Source organism: Nerophis ophidion, linkage group LG27 (assembly GCF_033978795.1).
Source record: "Nerophis ophidion isolate RoL-2023_Sa linkage group LG27, RoL_Noph_v1.0, whole genome shotgun sequence".
Classification (NCBI taxonomy): domain Eukaryota; kingdom Metazoa; phylum Chordata; class Actinopteri; order Syngnathiformes; family Syngnathidae; genus Nerophis; species Nerophis ophidion.
Genome location: NC_084637.1, coordinates 2000909 through 2013768, shown reverse-complemented (window position 1 = coordinate 2013768; position 12860 = coordinate 2000909). Strand labels below are relative to the sequence as shown.

Sequence of the window (12860 nt, the reverse complement as noted above, 5' to 3'; positions counted from 1 at the left end):
CTGCTGTCGTGATGAAGCGGTTGTTGCTGGACACACGACTGACTCTTGGGAGAAGAAGGAGGGCCGCGTGCCTGGCGACCCTTTTCTGTCGAGGACGTGAAGATATCCACCTATTGGGAATTATGACAACAGGACATCTGCTGATTGGAGTAAGCGTTGCTCTGGTTTGTCGACAAATTGGAAGTTGCTGGCAGTCTTCAAAGTACCCCAAAGCTTCCACAAATGATTGGAGGATGCGGGAAGAACTGTGGATTACATCGGAATGTCTGCCCCGCAGTTTTTGAGGACCAGTCATAGACAATTTTAGAGTGAAAAGCAAATTTTATTTTCACTCGCATACAAATAATTTTAACTTGGATTTTTTCCCTGGCTTCGAGACTCTCCCAAAGATCACTGCAGGAAGACACAACAAAGTCCCTTTTTTGTCTCTCATGGACACACACCTGTTGTTGTGAACTTTGGACTAGCGACGGCAAATACATCAAGGCCGCGGAACAGAGACACACTATGGGCTTATACACACACACACACACATCCACAAAAAAAATATACGCCACACATACACCCTCCTGTCCCCCAATCCAACGCCCTCGACGCAATCCCGTAGGGGTGATGAATGGATGGTCAGCGCCTGAGAGCTGCGACCTACCACCATGACCTTGAACTACCTTCCCTCTGTTGCTAGATATCTCGAGATGCATGTTGTAATATGTATATGTGCTTTGCTAAGGAGTTTTTTTTCTCACTCCTAACTGGGCCCCCGTAGGAGCCCAGTCTGGATTGTATTTTTTTACTCATCCTTCCCCGGCGTTTACCTTTTTCCCATCTTTTACGGGACGCCTTATGGCGACCCATCAGCGTTCTTGTTCTGTAACCCTGTACACTGTTTGTTTGTCTAATCTTGAACAGGTTTGTGCTGAAAACAAAGTTTCGTTGTACTTGTTGCAATGACAATAAAGACCTACCTACCTAAAGGGATACACCCTTACCAGGAGGATTGTCATGCTCGTTCGAGTGACCGCCGATGAGGACATAGTATGTACATATTACATATATCTTAGCTTTTATATTGCTACTACATTACATTTTTAGTCTACTTTACACCTCCATTATCCTTTTCATCCTTAATTTGTAACTGAACTACTGTGCGGAACAATTTTCCTTGTGGATCATTAAAGTGTATCTAAGTCTAAGTCTAAAAAAGGTTGGGGACGACTGCCTTAAATCGTTAAAACTGGGTTAAGTCTTATCAAATAAAGCAGTACAATACAAATATTTCCTCTATCTGAACACCAACATAAAAGTTGATTTTGTCGGACATCCTTCACAACTTCCGGCCGTCGCTGCCAACAACCAGCAGCTTGACGCGGCAAGCCAAGCTACCACAGTCGGCCAACACACGGAAAAGTAGCACAAAATGGCAGCTTGTTTTTTTCCAGCAGCACAGAGAAGGGGCTCTGCCGCCGAATGAAGTGTCAATGTGTCGGCCAGGAGACACATAGAGGGCCGAAGTGATAGCCCGAGGCCCTCGTCGTCGTGTCCCAACAGTGAAGTTGCCCGCCGAGTGCCAAACTTGGGCTTCCTCCGCGGCCCTGTGGATCTGTGGATGAGGGAGTGAAAGCTCTGCCTTCAGGTAAGAAAAGACAAGGTGCATGTTTGCATTTGTGCATATTCAGGCGAGAAAAGACAAGGTGCATGTTTGCATTGCAAGCCTCACTTTGTGCTCACGACATCCGCGGCAAGGCTGCAAGCTGGAGGATCTGTGCACCTTAGCGGAGAAGGACAACTTCTCCCGGCCTCACAGCCTCGCTGCTCGCCGAACTAAACTGCCTTTTATTCTACGCCTAGCTTTCCTTAGCTGCCACAATCTTCTTACTTTGGGACCAAACGACGCACTCTTGACAATATATCTTCATGTCTTGCGATGGAAGAAGAATTCGCCACAGTTGATATACTTAGCTATCAAATATTAGCATTGGAGCTAATTCTCCAGCAGGCAGGCCGGAGTCAGGCTGCAATGTTTGTTGTGAGCAGCAATAACCTCTTGACAACACATTGTACATCATCACCAACACACTGGACGTCATTACCATCATTACCAACACTTTCTACATCATTACCAACACATTCTACATCATCACCAACACACTGGACGTCATTACCATCATTACCAACACTTTCTACATCATTACCAACACATTGTACATCATCACCAACACACGCTACGTCATTACCAACACTACCAACACATTGTACATCATCACCAACACACTGTACGTCATTACCATCATTACCAACACTTTCTACATCATTACCAACACATTCTACATTATCACCAACACATGCTACGTCATTACCAACATTACCAACACATTGTACATCATCACCAACACACTGTACGTCATTACCATCATTACCAACACTTTCTACATCATTACCAACACATTGTACATCATCACCAACACATGCTACGTCATTAACATTACCAACACGCTGTACATCATCACCAACACATTGTACATCATCACCAACACACTGTACGTCATTACCATCATTATCAACACATTCTACATCATTACCAACACATTGTACATCACCAACACACTGTACGTCATTACCAACACATTCTACATAATTACCAACACATACTACATCATTAACAACACACTGTACGTCATTAGCATCATTACCAACAAATTCTACATCATTACCAACACATTGTACGTCACTGACAACACACTGTACGTCATTACCATCATTACCGACACATTCTACATCATTACCAACACATTCTCCATCATTAACAACACACTGTACGTCATTACCATCATTACCAACACATCGTACATCATTAACAGCACACCGTACGTCATTACCATCATTACAACACATTCTACATCATGTACATCATTTACACATTGTACATCATTAACAACACACCATACATCATTACCATCATTACCAACACATTCTACATCATTACCATCAATAACAACACATTCTACATTATTAAGAACACACTATATGTCATTACCATCATCATCAACACACTGTACGTCATTACCATCATTACCAACACATCGTACATCATTAACAGCACACCGTACGTCATTACCATCATTACAACACATTCTACATCATGTACATCATTTACACATTGTACATCATTAACAACACACCATACATCATTACCATCATTACCAACACATTCTACATCATTACCATCAATAACAACACATTCTACATTATTAAGAACACACTATATGTCATTACCATCATCATCAACACACTGTACGTCATTACCATCATTACCAACCCATTGTACATCGTTACCAACACATTGCACATCATTAACAACACATTGTAACTCATTACCAACACATGGTACATCATTATCAATATATTGTACATCATTACCAACACAATGTACATAATTACCAACACATTGTACATCATTACCAACACATTGTACGTCGTTAACATCATTAAAACGCATTTTACACAATTACCAATACATTGTACATCATTACCAACACATTGTACATCATTACCAACACATTGCACATCATTAACACATTTTACATCATTATCAACATATTGTACATCATTATCAATACATTGTACATCATTACCATCATTAACAATGTGTTGGCAATAAAGTACAATGTGTTGGTTATGATGGTAACCGTGTGCGATGTGTTGGTAATGATGTACAATGTATTGGTAATGATGAACAATGTGTTGGTTGAGTCATTACCAACACATTGCACATCATGAACACATTGTACATCATTACCATCATTACCAACACATTATGCATCATTACCAACACATTGTACATCATTATCAACACATTGTACATCATCACCATCATTACCAACACATTGTATACCATTACCATCATTACCAACACATTGTACATCTCAACCAACACATTGTTCATCATTACCAACACATTGCACATCGTTACCATCATAACCAACACATTGTACATCATTACCAACACATTGTACATCATTTTGCAAGCATGTCAAGTCTCAACATCAATCCTAGTCATTATTGTTGTATGTCAATGAGTGATGCTGTTGGAGTATACTTTAATCAGCTGATAAATGCGACCCCCTTACAAAGTCCTCAACGAGCGGCCTGTGGAGCCAGATGTACATAGTCAGCAGTGACATCTATTGACTTTGTCATGGCTGTTCCAGCACATATTCATGTCTTTTTTTTGAAGTAAAACACTATGCTTTAACTAGTCACAAATTCAAACTTACCATATTCATCGGCATGTCATTACTGTCCAATGTAAAAGGGATGCTGTACTATTTTGTTGCATCCACATCACCTGGAGCACAGGTGTCAAACTCAAGGCTTGGGGGCCACATCATTAAAGGCGGCCTGCCAAAGCCCTGAAATATGAATCAATAAAGCATTTAGTCATTTACTAAATGTAATCTTTTCATTGTGACAGACAGAAATACTTGTATTGCAGGCTATTGAGTACATTTTTAACTATATAATGTAATAATGCAAAAAATATAATACTCATTAATTTCAAATGTTTTAAAATTAAAACAAAATAAATATCTGCTTGAGTTACGGCAAAGCAAGTTATTCATGAAATTGTACACTGTAGAAATGACAATAGACTTTGCAGTTAAAAAAAACCTGGCAGCTCAGTTGCGAGGATTTTACAGTAAAAAAACAAAACTATAGTATCGTTTTTCCATTTATGCTGTAAAAACCATCAGATTTTACGGTGAAGTTGTGGCGACTCAGCTGCCAGTTTATTTTTTACTGAAAAATCAAATATTTTTTTTACAGCGTGTGTAATACAAATATAATCAAATTCATAGCAATTAATTTTATAATATCATGAGGTGAATTCTTATACATTTATATTCATAAATTACACGCGGCCCTCCTAGGGCGGCCATAACCGCGATGTGGCCCTCAATGTAACCGTGTACGAGACTTAAGGTTCTCCCATATAAGGAAATCATTCGATATGGCTACTGTTTATTTGCCTTTATTAGCACAGGATAGTCTTCCAGACAGCAGGTTCCCTGCTTGGCACTCCACATCAAAGGTTGGAATTGGGGGTTAAATCACCAAAATGATTCCCGAATCATTTTGGTGATCACTTCCCAGGGGGTGAACAAGGGGATGGGTCAAATGCAGATAATAATCTCACCCGTGTGTGTGTGTGTGTGTGTGTGTGTGTGTGTGTGTGTGTGTGTGTGTGTGTGTGTGTGTGTGTGTGTGTGTGTGTGTGTGTGTGTGTGTGTGTGTGTGTGTGTGAGACAATCATTAGTACTTTAACTTTTTAAAAGGGTCATATTATGATTTTTTTTTTTTTCCTACATTTAAAACCTTTCTTTGTGTCCGACTGTTCAGAATGCCCAGTTTTGTTGGCGTGTCTTATTTACGTGCCACTTCAACTGTCTCTTCTCTACGGCCACATGTTGTAGTTTTTAGCCCTGCCATATAGAGTCTCCTGACAGATATCATTTCCAACTATACACTAGGTTTTTATTAGAAATGGCAACAGTCTACACCACAACAAGAGGATAACAAAAAAGAAAGTCACAGTGTGGACTACAATGGCGGACTCACACAAGGCAATCTTTAGCAACGATTCGATATGATTCAATATTTGTGGTTATCTGTACGATTCAGTGACAATCTCATTTTTTTAAAACAGTACGTTTTGAACGATTCAATGAGGTCAGATCAATGCAATAACTTTTTAGCAGTGTGTGATTGTAAAATAAATACTGTATACTAAACACTGCAGGTGAAGTTTCCTATGTTCCTATTATTTTTATGGTAGGAAGAGACAATAACATTTTGATCATGAAAATATAATAATTGAAAACAAAAAGATTAATGTGCCGCATGACATAAATGCAAATTCTGAAGCCTGTACGGTGAAACAGGTGAGGAGCGAAGGAGTGAAAAAAGAGCATGTTTACTGCAGGTGAAGCTTCCTACTTCCTGTTATTTTTGGAAGGGTATTTGGTTGGGCTGGACAATCCAATTTAGATTTTGATTTTGGCTTCTCACGATCATGAAAATATAATCATCGGAAAAAAAAAGATTAATGGGCTGTGCAACGTGCATGCAAATTCCGGAGCTTGTAACAGTGAAACAGATGAGTGAATGAGTGAAAAAAGAGCACGTCTACTAGAAGTTTGGGATGTCAGCATGATTGCTACTTTTTGACACTAGTTAATTATCACTTGAGGCCCCATTTAAAAACTTTGTTTTTGTTGAGTTTGGCAGCGCCAGTGGTAGTGTTTTGGCTGAAGGAAGACCACATTTCCCATGAGTTCCAGCGTCAAAAAATGACTGTCACGTACATTCCAACTGACACGATACCACAATGATTCAGTATGACCGATATTTCCACAGTAGGAACCTACATATTTTACTAAAACTTTTTATTTCCGGTTTGCAGTCATCCCGAGTTATACCAAAGACTATAAAATGGGACCCATTGCCTCCCTGCTTGGCACTCAGCATCATTTCTAATGAATCATATATAATCATAATAATTTGGCGCCTACAGTTGCTTTAATAGTGTTAATGTTTACATTCCAACAATATTTAGCGATACCAAATACAGTATGTCCTTGCCATGGAATGGGGAGGCTACGAGCGATTTATTGATCGTTTTTATTAATATTAGTTATATTAAGTTTATGGAGAATAAGAAAATTGGTTTATTTCAAGCTTATACAGAACTTGACAAAGTGGTCACTACAAACTCAATGTGTTGCTCCCCTGGCTCCACTTGACAAGAGCTTGACAAAGCAGCAACCTTTCTCTGTGTTTATTTGTTTTCAACAACTTTTTCCCATTCATGATGGACTATTTTATTTAACTCTAAAATAACTTTTACTAAAATCCATATTGTCCCTATTTCTATATGCATAAACAGCGCATGTATCCAGCATTTCCACTCTGTTTTTAATTGACGTCATGCTACAAATATGCTTGTTCGCTCAAAATGTCTGAGTCCGTACGTCTGGTGGAAACCAGCAACGTGTTTTGGTGGTAGTAAAATGCACTGTTGCTGATAATCTACTGTTACATGGTGCTGCTTGAAGACTGCATGTTGTTCTAATGAGGCAAGCCAAGTCCTGCTCCAACTTGTGTGTTGTGTGTGTTCTTACAGGAAAAGGAATCCCTTTGATGGGAGAATCCTTCTTCCTGGACTCTTGGCTTGGGTCGATAGCCGTGTCGTTATGATGGGTATGTATAGCTGTTTACTGGATTAAACCTAGGCCATGTCCACACGTACAAGGAGATTTTCAAAAATGGCCACACGAACGCACACACCTGCTTGTCATGCACATTCTGTCCAATCAGAAGCCTGAAAAAAGCAGCAACAGCTGACTTTGTGGCATTACACCTCCGTTATGTTTATTATAAATACTAAATGTACAATGACGCCTTTGCTGCTGAAAGCCAACTCTCATAGAATTCTAACATGTTCAGCAACATGGTGATGTCTTACATGTCCAGTGAAGTGTACATTATTTCTAAAATCAGCAAACACTACCGAGCTAAGAAAACTCTTTTGCATGTTTAAGTGCCAATATTGGTATGGTATGGTAATATAAAGCGCACAGATGTGCGTGTGCCGCTGCAACACTCTCGTGGAATTATAAAACATTTCATTATCGATACTAGGGCTGGGCGATATGGCCTTTTTGTAGTATCTCCATATTTTTAGGCCATGTCACGATACACGATATATATCTCGATATTTTGCCCCTGCCTTGAATGAACACTTGATGCATATAATCACAGCAGTATGAGGATTTTATGTGTCTACATTAAAACATTGTTCTTTATACTGCATTAATATATGCTCATTTTGAACTTTCATGCAGAGAGGGAAACCACAACTAAGTCAATTTTCCAAAACTGTATTTATTAAACAGTTATTAAGCAGTTAAACATTCATGTCATTTCAAAACAGAAAGTGCAAGATTGTCAGACATTTTAAAACAAGCTTATTATTAAAACGATTATTATCAAAACAACACTAAATTAAAGTGCACTTTTTGTACAGAACGCCACTATGATAGTTTAAAACAAATAAAGTGAACTTTTTGTGCATGATGTCACACAAGATATTTCAATAACTCCATCCATCCATTTTCTACCACTTATTCCCTTCGGGGTCGCGGGGGTGGGTGGGGGGGCGCTGGAGCCTATCTCAGCTGCATTTGAGCAAAAGGCGGTGTACACCCTGGACAACTCGCCAGCTCATCACAGGGCCAACACAGATAGACAGACAACATTCACACTCACATTCACACACTAGGGACCATTTAGTGTTGCCAATCAACCTATCCCCAGGTGTATGTCTTTGGAGGTGGGAGGGGCCTATCCCCAGGTGCATGTCTTTGGAGGTGGGAGGGGCCTATCCCCAGGTGCATGTCTTTGGAGGAGGTAGGAAGCTGACTGCAGGCAGGCTGGAGGGAGTGTGGGGCAGATGAGCAGCAGCACATCAAGGTTTGGAGCAGAAGCTACCATGAGCTTGAGGAGCTGCAAGGAAGAGGAGCACTAGCAAATGTTGCTCCAGACCAGGAAGACTTCTGACACTGACTTCTATTTCAACGGCATCCATCCAGCCGAGAGCAAATACCTAGGCTGCCATTCAGGAAGAGGAAAAGAAGGATGAAGAAGAGGCGCAGCCGCCACAAACTGAGCGCTGAGCACTGTTTTTGAGTAGGGCTGGGAGGAACATTTCAGTATCTTCCCTGAGGATGGCAGTATCAGCAGATGGTCGATGAGGATAATCTTCTGGCAAATCCTCCAAGGCACATGGAGACCTGAAAGACTCCCAAAATGATCTCTCAATGGTGGTCAGCTCCATTATCAGGACAATACTTGTCTCCATAAAAACACTGTGGTTAACCTTTTTACACTTTTCTGCATATTTTGGGGGGATTTTTTGGGACATCTTTGGTACTTTTGTGACCTTTTTTAGGAATACTTTGTAAATTTTCACGTCTCCTATTTTTGTTTTCAATTATTGTAGGTATCAATAATTATAAGGGCTGGTGTGTTGGAGACAGATTTATGGGTTTGAGGAGCAGTGTGTGTGGTTGTGTCTTTAGGAGATGTAGGTCACATGGGCATTGATGTGTGTGTGTAACAAGGTATTTAAGGACAGCACATCCACCTGTGGGGAAGGAAACAGGAGGAAGGTGGAAACAGCATAGAGGAAAGAGGACAAGGACAGGAGGAGAAGATATGTTTGGGCGCCACCCTTTTTGTTTAACGCTTCGCTTGATTTGGCTATATATTTAATTTAGTTTTATCTAGTGTTAGTCATCTTATTTTGCAAACCAATTAAATACACTTCAAATTCACTCAGGAGTCAAGCGCCTCATTCAATAGACAAACATTCTTATCCCTCCAGCGACCACCGGAAAGATGGCTATTACACTTATCTTCCAGAACGCCAACTTGCCGAGCACAGATCCAAATAGTTGAATTTTAGGGATATCAATCAATATATTTATTAATTGTTACACTCTTAGTTGATACTAATTGTTATTAACACTTAGAAATAAAGTATGATCATGTGTTACAGCACAGTAATTGGCACTAACCTTAAGGGAGCTATATGTAGGAAGAGATTTTACACAGAAATTAGGCTATTTTTTAGAAAAAGTATGTCATGCCTGCGTACAATATCACAACAAATGGCAAGCATATGGTTACAGTCAGTACTATTTGAAAACAAAGACTATAGCGAACTACAATCAATGCTAGCAATGGTTACACTGGTGAAAATAAGTAGAGGAGGCTTAGGCTACTGTTTGAAATGTTTCAGATTGCCATATCATTTTGGTACACGTAGTCCACAATATGCAAACACGAATGAGGAATGATTTCATCATGTGATTTGGCTGTCTTTCACTTTGCCATGATGACAGCCGTGCTAATGTTGGAACACATTTCCTCAGCGTATCAGCATATTGAGAAGGAAATAGGCACTGACACTACCCATGTTCACGCCGCTTTTATTTGTCCATAATACATTTTTCCCCGTCAGCTCGATTACACATCGACATACATGCCAGCGAGCATATATTTTCCCCCTTAGCCTATATGTCGATGTGTCATTGACCGGGCTACTATGCTAAGCATTGGTTGCACCAACATACTAGCTTTGTTAGAAAAGATCATACACTGTATTGGATACTGTAGTTTACATTCGAAATGTCCATTCCCATTTAGTACAAGTAATACAAAAAACATAAATGCCTTACTCACATATCAAGGAGGAAATGAGCAAGTTTGGCATCAGACGAAAAAATCTTGTCCGCCTTCAATATTCTCCATCTTTCAAAGGTATCCCCGATACAAATCCTCGTTTTGTCATGAATAAGTTGAGAATTGTAACGAGGCCTTTTAGATTTACTAAGGTCTGACATGTTTAGTAATTTTACCAGTGGCAGTAGCCAGACAAAGGTGGCGGTGCATAACTGGAAACCTGGATGTAACACACTCAGTGACTTTCTAATTGGTCAAACAGTGGAGGGCGGGTCATCGAAATGAAAACAATAAGATTTTGGGCGTGTAGATCTAATTTTAAAATGAGCATATCTCGGCTGAACTACTGTTATTAGTTGTAAAGGAATTAGAAAAGAACATGATTTATTAATACCTTTTGACGTATCAGGACCATTCAACGATGACTTGACATGACATTTTTACATATGGCTCCTTTTAATATATACATATTCTAAGTCGTGTATATTTTTGATGATAAAACAACATTTTAAAAAATATAGTAATAGTAGGAGTTGCGTTTGCAATTTAGACAAACAACTCGCTAGCATTAAATACCAACTGCAGATCCGCTAAAATGTTCTCACCTGCAATAAAATTTTTATAATGCGAGTCATATACAAGAATTTAAGATAGTAGTTTGCTGCCTCCAAAAATGACTTTTACTCTGAGAGTTTTCTCATTTTTATTTTCTACCTAATTAAAAGGTATTTATTTGTCTTTTCTTTTTTTTGTCTTAAATGAAATGAACAGATGAGCAGGAGGCACTGCAGTCAATCATGCAGGACCTGGCAGAACTCCACCGCTCCAGCCGTCCTGCTGGGTTCCTGTCGGACCTGGGCAAACCCAAAGCCTCCTCGCCCAAGAACCTGGTAAGCACTGTTTGAACATACCCTCTTCCGTTATAGCTGTTGCTGGGTTAGGTGAGCGTAGGTTCCAAAAGTTCTGGCATATCTTTTGTTTTTAATAGTAAACATGCCACGGGGTTGATGACACATTTTTTGTGGTTTTTGTCTACCGAGTAGCAAACTCTTTGGTGGGGTAGAGTTACATCCCGTCCTGGCTGTTGTACATGTCACCGCTAAACAGTGTTACGCTCTTCAGAAGGTCAAATTAGCTTTATATGATATGACTTCCAGTATTAATGTCTTTCACAAGCCTCTGGGTTGGTGACAGCAGTGCTCAAATTAATGAACACCCAGACAAGTAAATATGAAGAAGTGTACATACAGTAGTAGCCATCTAAAGTTCCCCTACAGGCTGAATGCCAGCCTATTTCCAGCTAATTTACAGCCAGGAACTTCCATCCTCAAAAGATGAGCTGCCATTGATTAGCTAAGTTTCAGTCAAGGGCCCATAAAGAGACAGACAAACTTTTTTGCGTGGCTATTACTGTAGCCCTTGGGTATGATATCATTTTTAGAATAAGCACTTTATCTGGAGCAAGTGCAAATCAACAAGCAGCTGAACACATACATATAAATATACTGAACAATAATATAAACTTCAACCCTTTTGTTTTTGTTCCTTTTAACGAGTTGAACTCAAAGATGTAAAACTTTTACTTCATACACAAACGACCTATTCTTCTCAAATATTGTTAACAAATCTGTGTTGGTGAGCACTTCTTTTTTGCCAAGATAATCCATTCCACTTCACAGGTGTGGCATATCAAGATGCTGATTAGACAGCATGAGTATTGCACAGGTCTGCATGAGGCTTCCCACGATAAAACGCCACTCGGAATCGTGCAGTTCTGTTTTAATGGGGTCGGAAAAGCAGTCACTATTTGGTGTGACCCCTATTTGCCTTGCGCAGTACAACCACATCTCCTTGGCATAGAGTTGATCAGGTTGATTGTGGAATGTTGGTCCACTCCTTTTCAATGGCTGTGCCAAGTTGTTGAATATTAGCAGGAAGTGGAACACGCTGTCGTATACGCCGATACACAGCATCCCAAACATGCTTAATAGGTGTCATGTCCATTGAGTATAGTAGCCATGCAAGAACTGGGATGTTTTCAGCTTCCAGAAATGTTGTACTAATGCTTGCAACATGGGGCTATGCATTGTCATGCTGCGACATGAGGTGATGGTCTCGGGTGAGTGGCAGAAAAACGGGCCTCAGAATCTCAATACGGTATATCTGTGCATTCAAAATGCCATCAATACAATGCACTTGCGTTCGTTGTGAAGTGAAGTGAATTATATTTATATAGCGCTTTTTCTAGAGTGACTCAAAGCGCTCTACATAGTGAAACCCAATATCTAATTTTTACATTTAAACCAGTGTGGGTGGCACTGGGAGCAGGTGGGTAAAGTGTCCTGCCCAAGGACACAACGGCAGTGACTAGGATGGCTGAAGCGGGGATCGAACCTGCAACCCTCAAGTTGCTGGCACGGCCGCTCTACCAACCGAGTTATACCGCCGCTGTTGTCCATAACATATGCCTGTCCATACCATAACCTCATCCCAACCATGTGCCACTTGATTCACAATGTTGACATCAGCGAATCGCTCTCCCAGACGACGCCACACAC

The 12860-nt window shown here is 40.1% G+C and overlaps 1 protein-coding gene across 5 annotated transcripts in view; it reads left to right on the top strand.

Annotated features, from left to right (window-relative positions):
- Positions 1-1325: 1325 nt before the first annotated feature.
- map3k2 (mitogen-activated protein kinase kinase kinase 2) overlaps positions 1326-12860 on the top strand; it is a 31246-nt gene continuing 19711 nt past the window's right edge. For 3 of the 5 annotated variants that reach the window (XM_061889309.1, XM_061889308.1, XM_061889307.1), the window contains exons 1-3: positions 1327-1633; positions 7181-7257; positions 11074-11192. In XM_061889309.1, coding sequence (XP_061745293.1) covers positions 7251-7257; positions 11074-11192 — 126 coding nt within the window. In that variant the 5' untranslated portion in view covers positions 1327-1633; positions 7181-7250. Of the gene's footprint in view, positions 1634-7180; positions 7258-11071; positions 11193-12860 lie in introns of those variants that run through there. The other 2 variants (XR_009804600.1, XM_061889310.1) reach the window with 2 other exon arrangements.